General features: G+C 41.4%; 1 protein-coding gene across 2 annotated transcripts in view; it reads left to right on the top strand.

Annotated features, from left to right (window-relative positions):
- CD302 (CD302 molecule) overlaps positions 1–7220 on the top strand; it is a 31428-nt gene continuing 24208 nt past the window's right edge. Inside the window, exons 1-3 of one of the 2 annotated variants that reach the window (XM_081936069.1) lie at positions 1–180; positions 4450–4560; positions 5528–5650. In XM_081936069.1, coding sequence (XP_081792195.1) covers positions 93–180; positions 4450–4560; positions 5528–5650 — 322 coding nt within the window. In that variant the 5' untranslated portion in view covers positions 1–92. The remainder of the gene's footprint in view (positions 181–4449; positions 4561–5527; positions 5651–7220) is intronic. The other variant, XM_081936068.1, reaches the window with a different exon arrangement.

Raw genomic sequence — 7220 nt, 5'->3', positions numbered from 1 at the left:
TCGCCCTGGCCCAAAGGGTGGGCGGCGCCTGGGCGGCCCCAAACCCCCGCGAGCGACGCGAGTGGGTCGGCCAGGAGCTCCCTTGCCCGGCCATGGGCGCCCCTTCGCCCGCGTCCTACTCCGCCTGCTTTCTCGGCGGCTTTCTCCTGGTGGCCGCCTTGCCTTCCTTGGGAGCGGACGGTAAGAGAAGGTGGGGCGGCGCCGAGACGCTGCTTTGGGAATCCCCCGCCCTGCGGCTCCTTATAGCTGCCGCCTCTTGGAAACGCGCGGTGCGCTGCCTTTGCCATCCAGAGTGAACTGCGCGCACCGGGCAGAAATTCTGCAGAAGAGGGAGTTTTGGGCGCTGCCTTTCCACGGCGTTTTCTCGCCCTCTTTCTCTCAGGGCGACGCTAGGGAAGGGTTCCTCTATGCAAGAAGTCTTCAAACTTGGCAACTTTAAGCCTTGTGGACTGCAACTCCCATAATTCACTGTTTTAACCGGAGGATTTCTGGGAGTTGAAGTCCACAATGCTTAAAGTTGCCAAGTTTGGGGACCCCTGAAACATTATAGGGCAATCTGAATAATACCCCGGCGCTCAAAGCTTCCCCCCCCCCGCTCTTTTGGCGTAGGGGGGTCAAATATCAGTTCTCTAAATGGGTGGGCTGCTGCGAGGCCTTTTTTTAATGGTTTTTAGAAACCTATTTAAAAGCCCCACAACTCTGTGGGGTAGGAGAGAGGAAGGGAGAGACATAGACATAGTGCCTGGCTGATCTGTTTGGACTGGAGGGAAACTTGAGAATTTGCAGAGGAGAAAAAAAAATAGGTGCTTCCCCCTGCTTTTCATTCGCCACAAGAAATCTAATTCAGTAAAATGACAGTGTCCTGTTTCGTCCTTAAGAAGATGAGAAAATTGCATTTGGTTGGGAGGCAGTTTGGCTGATGTACAGTTATTGTGCAAAGTAAGAACGCAAGCAAGGCTTTCAGACCAGAGGGCCTAAAATAAATATTTATGTAGCTAAATTTGCACTCAATCCAATCGAAGCCTCTGTTCAATTGAGCTTGTACTCCTGTGCGTTCATGGGTCCCCGACCTGCCTAACAATACAGAAGAGGATTGCCATTGTCGTCTGGAAAGTTTTTTCCCCCTCTTAACTTTATGGACTAGCCTGCAGCCTAATAGTCTCCCATCGAAGCATTACATATGCTCAACCATACTAGGCTTCTTCTGGGTCAACCAAGGTTGGTAAGGTCCTGTTGTGACTAAGCATAAAACCTAATGATTGATTAACCAGTTTCGAAATTAGAGGATGACTTGGATTATGTGGAAGTGGACGATTTAGGGAAATTAGTCAATGTTTGAAAAAGAAAAACAAAGGGGGGAGGGAAAATTTACTAGGGAAGGAGGTTTTTTTGTTTTTGTTTTAATTGCTTAGCCACTATCTTTATTCAATTTCCACTAGAGCCATGTTACAGCCAAGATGACTTTAGTAATAAGGAGGCGTTGATTTTTATCCAGAAACAGTATACTATATTGAAATTTGTATGCTAGGTTGGTGAAATAGAGGGGGGTGGAGCAGGGGTGAAATCCAGCAGGTTCTGACATGTGAAAAGATGGTGAAAAGAGTAAGGTTCTACATTTAGTCAACAAAAACGGAATGCACAGGTACAGTATAGGACTATAGGTGGTACCTTGCTCAACAGTGGTAACTGTGAAAGGGATCTTGGAGTCCTAGTGGACAACCATTTAAATATGAGCCAGCAGTGTGCAGCAGCTGCCAAAAAAGCCAACACAGTTCTAGGCTGCATCAACAGAAGGATAGAATCAAGATCACGTGAAGTGTTAATGCCACTTTATAATGCCTTGGTAAGGCCACACTTGGAATACTGCATTCAGTTCTGGTCGCCACGATGTAAAAAAGATGTGGAGACTCTAGAAAGAGTGCAGAGAAGAGCAACAAAGATGATTAGGGGACTGGAGACTAAAACATATGAAGAATGGTTGCAGGAACTGGGTGTGTCTAGTTTAATGAAAAAAAGGATTAGGGGAGACATGATAGCAGTGTTCCAATATCTCAGGGGTTGCCACAAAGAAGAGGGAGTCAAACTATTCTCCAAGGCACCTGAGGGTAGAACAAGAACCAATGGGTGGAAACTAATCAAGGAGAGAAGCAACTTAGAACTGAGGAGAAATTTCCTGACAGTTAGAACAATTAATCAGTGGAACAGCTTGCCTCCAGAAGTTGTGAATGCCCCAACACTGGAAGTCTTTAAGAAGATGTTGGATAGCTATTTGTCTAACTGTATAGGGTTTCCTGCCTAGGCAGGGGGTTGGTCTAGAAGACCTCCAAGGTCCCTTCCAACTCTACTATTGTATTGTATGTTCTGGAGAACCAGTAGCCGAAATTTTGAGTAGTTCAGAGAACTGGCAAATACCACATCTGGCTGGCCCCAGAGTGGGGTGGAATGGAGATTTTGCAGTATCCTTCCCATGTCAGGCCCACCAAGCCATGCCCACAGAACTGGTAGTAAAAAAAAAGTTGAGATTTCACCATTGGTGTGGAGAGAAGTGAACTTGCCAGTCTTCTCTGCTACCAAGGAAAAACAAATAAAAGACTTTTTTCAAATCAGGTATATTTCTCCTCGCAGCGCTAAAAAACATCATTTTCAGCCCTAGGACTCATTTTTCTGTTCATTATCAATCCACCTCATTCTTTTTTATTACTGCCCTTACTACTCTTTGTTGCTAGTACTGCCCTCTAGCAAGACAGGGTGGTGTATAACACAAAAAGATCACAATTAAAAATTCATCAATCCACATCCTGGGAGGGGGTTGTGCTGAATAAAGTGGTCCCTGATGTACTCTGGAGCTGCACCTGCACCACCACAAGGGGTTGTATCGGTATTGAATAGGACTTTGGATTTGGCCCAAAAGCCCATTGGCAGCCAGTGCAACAGTGGCAAAAGAGATGTTTCTCTAGGTCTCCTTTGTTAATCTCCTGGCCATGGCATTTCCAGCAAAACTTCTTGATCTTCAGAGGCATCTCCATATGAACCATCTTGCGATAATCATTTGTATAGTGATAAGGATAATAAAGTCATCACTACCAAGTCTTTTCTAAGCAAGAGATCTGTATCTGTGTTTAAGGAGAACTTTGGCAGGTGCTAACACCCTCCTGTTTTGCAGAAGCAGATTCATATGTCCCAGCACCCAGATTGTACTTCTTCTGTGTGAAACCGGTTGCTAAACTGGGGTGTATCCTCTTGAAATGCTAAGAACAACATGGTTATTAATTGAGTGACTAGCCCATCCTTGAAGGCATAGTGCTAAACTCCAAGGACAAGAAGTCATAAAATATGACTGCATGTTTTCTGAAGAGTTTGGTGAAGCCTTTTACTTTGGTGACATAGAATGAATCAAACACATCCACACATATCTTCAGCTATCAGAGTTGTAGGATTAATCTGATATTTAGCTAGGCAGAGTATTGCTCTTTCTATTATATGTCTTTTTTTTCCTTATCCTGCTCATGACCTATTTCTCTGCCATTTTCTTTTTTCCTCAAATAGAATCTGCATTGTTTCTGATGTCTTTAAAAGAGGGTGGAAGAACATTCACAAATTGCTCTTTAGGCCTCAAAGTTTAGGGCTTACCTTTTTTTTAGGCAGATCTCTGCCATGTCCCTTTAATTCTGTTAAAATTAGCCTTCTAATGTTTGACCTACCCTTCACCTGCCTGGTATTTTTTGTTACAGTCCCCATAATCCTGATTCTGTTGTTACTGACTGGAGCCAACTGGGACCTGATTTCTTAATGGTTTCCCATCCAGTTTGACCCTGCTTTATTCTTCAAGATCAGCCAAATCTGCTAAGTGATTCTGGAGATAGATGTATCTAAATGCTAAATATAACAACATAAAGAGTTTTCAATAGCAAGATTAATATTACAAAATAGTAGATTTGAAAACTAGAATCAAAATGAATGTGAAAAGTAAGATGCAGTTAAACATGGGCCAAAACAGCAATAAAACACACCTACATCAAAATAGCTGCAATGAATGTTAAAAGCTATGTGTATTTTATCCAAAGGGAAGTCTCAAGAATAAACAGTTATAGTAGATTGTTCTTTAAAGCTAAAAAGTAAATGTTGCTTTGGTTTAGGATTGCTAGGTCTGGGAAAGGAAGGTTCCCTTTTTTGCAATCAAACCCTTCCCTTCTAGCAGCTATTTGTTTTACTAAAGAAATAAGTGCCTGAACGTCACACTTAATCCTTCTTCACACACAAAAAAATGGACAGCAACATAATTTTTAATATTGCTGTTACTCTCATTTATTTCAAATCTGATTAGGTTGTGTCCAACTTGTCTTGAATGCTGCATGAATATTTGGAGAAACTCATTTCACTTCATTTGTATGTTGTGAAGCTGTGACTGACAACAGAAACAGATGGTTTCTTGTTCTCTTCCTTGTGTAGCCTGCCCTTCCATTGCTTGGATTCCATTCCAAAAGAGCTGCTATGCTCTACTTCAGGGATCCTCAGAGGTCTACGGTATGGATGATGCCAGGGAGCTGTGCCAAGGCAATGGTAAGACAGCTCTGCTCTGTCCAATCTCACCCCAACCTTGTGTGATGCACTGAGACCAATCAGTTGAGCCTACTATGAGCAGAAAGGGGTGGGGGAGGTGAGGGGGGGGGTCCTTTCAACATCTGAATGTTTGTTTGCCATTTTGAAGAATGTTAGTACTCACAGTAGTTAACAGATTGTGTTACATTACTTCCTCAGGATAGAGACCTGTCTGCTGAATGTAAGCTTTTGGGTTTCTATGGTTGATCCCATTCAATTTCATTCTGTTGCTGGAAATGCACACTTTCCCAATTGCATTGATCTAGCATGCTTGTATACTGTCAATCATTTCTAATGCTGGAGACAGAGAGAGCTGCTATTTCACTGAATTCTACCCCAGAATTTTCCAGACTGTTTATTTTAGGGAAATCTTTTGGCATTTTCTGTCATGCAGCACAAGGGTGTACATGCATGCACATGCACCCTTGAGTACTGCAGAGAGTATTTAGATATTTTTGGAAGCCAAAAACAGGCCAGTAACTGTATAATAAAAGAACTGAACTTGCCTATTCATATGGCCAGGATCGAAGGTGGTATTCAGCAGGTTCTGACCAGTTCTAGAGAACTGATAGTGGAAATTTTGAGTAGTTTGGAGAACTAGTAAATACCACCTCTAACTGGTCCTGCCTCCATCTATATTCTCTGCCTCCTGAGTCCTAGCTGATTGGGAGGGAATGGACATTTTATAGTATCCTTCCCCTGGAGTGGGATGGGAATGGAGATTTTACAGTATCCTTCCCCTGCCCTGCCCACCAAGCCACACCACACCCAAGCCGTGCCCACAGAATTGGTAGTAAAAAAAATTGAATCTCACCACTAGCCAGGATGATCAAGGCTAACAATGTACCAAATGAACTACAGCATTTATTCCCATTCACAGGAACTGACATTCAGTCTTAATGTTTTGTCTTTTATTTCCCAAATGTAGCTTCCGGAGCGGATATTATTACTATAAACAGCAAAGATGAAAATATATTTATTCAGAGTAATTTTCGCTCAAATTGGCATGGTCCAGACTACATATCTCTTGGCATGTTTTTTGACACAGATGGTAAGTAAACAAATCCTGTTAGAAATAGGCTCCACCTTTTCTCGATTTTTGAACTACATTTGAATTAAGAATTATCCTTCCTTTCTTAAGATGAAAAAGCTTTCTTGAAGGAGGAGCCAATGTCGCGACAAGACAACGTGCGATCTCAATGCTCTGAGATCACCGTTGATACTTTTGCTGCTGGGTGGTCCAAACGGACCTAAACCGTCCCGCAGAGATGGTGAGCAGGAAGAATATGTTTTGCTGATCTCAGGGACATCGCAAAGTCCCTGATCGATCCAAGAGTAGTTCTTCAAGCCGGCGACAAAAAAATCCAGTCATTAGGCTGATGAAGTCGGGGCAGCTCCAAAACGGAAGGATACGGAAAGAGAAAGTGTTTCCAGCTGGTGAGGAATTTTTACCATTTTAAAAGAGACTGCCTATAAAAAACTTAAAACTAATTTAAATTGGAGAACAGAAGAAATAAGCGGCGGAATTAAATTTGAAATGGTTTTGGACAGTGGGTTATCTTACTTTTTAAATGCTATCTTCATGGATGGAATTTATGCAAGCCTTTTAAAACGAATGGATTAAGTTTTCTATTTTTTTTCTTTTATTATTCTTTGTAACCTATGGACTAAAATTCTCCTCTTTCATTACTGTGGGTGTTCTTCTGACTCATTCAAGAATTGGACTTTTTAAAAAAATTGAAATACAAAAAAGATACAAAAAGAAACAAAGAAGATTGCAACAATAACACTGCTACTCGGGAGCTGGTGGTTTGTGTATTGGAAACGAAACACACTTACATTTCTCACTGATTATCCTGGCTAGGCACTCCAAGGTCTCACTGCTTGTTTATAGAGAGTGATAAGAAGAAAAGCATACAGATGTCCCTTTGAAGTATATCTTTAACCAGAGAAAGGTGAAAATAAAACATTATTGTGAATCTATGCTTAATCTTTTTTTTTTAATTGAAAAGTTTTAATAAATTTTTACAAATATTTTCCCCTTCCCCTCCCCTCCCCCCTCCCTTCACCCCAACCCTACCACCCCTCCAAACCTCCCTCTCCCCAACTTCCCAAAGCAAATACAGGGTATAAACCTTTAACAATCATACACTAACATAGGCTAACTAACTATAATATCTTTGCTCCCTCTTGTACTTTAACTCCTCTTTTATTAAACCAAATTTAGATAAACTATAACATTCCTTATTCATTCCTAGACTAATTAAAGTTCCTTCGTCCAATGTTTATTTTAAATATAGTTAGTCCATCTTCTCCATTTCGACTTGTATTTCTCTTCTGAACAGTCTTTCCAATATACTGAAATTTTCACCATCTCTGCTTGATTTACTACCTTTAACATCCAATCTTGAATGATAAGCAATTCCTCCTTCTTCCCACAATCTTGTTGCCATTAAGTTCAAAATCAACCTAGTCTCTATAAGTATACAGTCTGTAATTATACCTAGCAAAAACAACTGAGGAGTGAACTTCAAAATGCTTTAGTTTCCTTACAAATCCACCATACATAATAATACATAGCATCAACACAATCACATTTCCATTTAAATTATAAGTTGAGA

Source organism: Natrix helvetica (genome assembly GCF_964273705.1).
Source record: "Natrix helvetica genome assembly, chromosome: 1".
Taxonomy (NCBI): domain Eukaryota; kingdom Metazoa; phylum Chordata; class Lepidosauria; order Squamata; family Natricidae; genus Natrix; species Natrix helvetica.
This window is presented reverse-complemented; position numbering and strand designations above follow the sequence as displayed.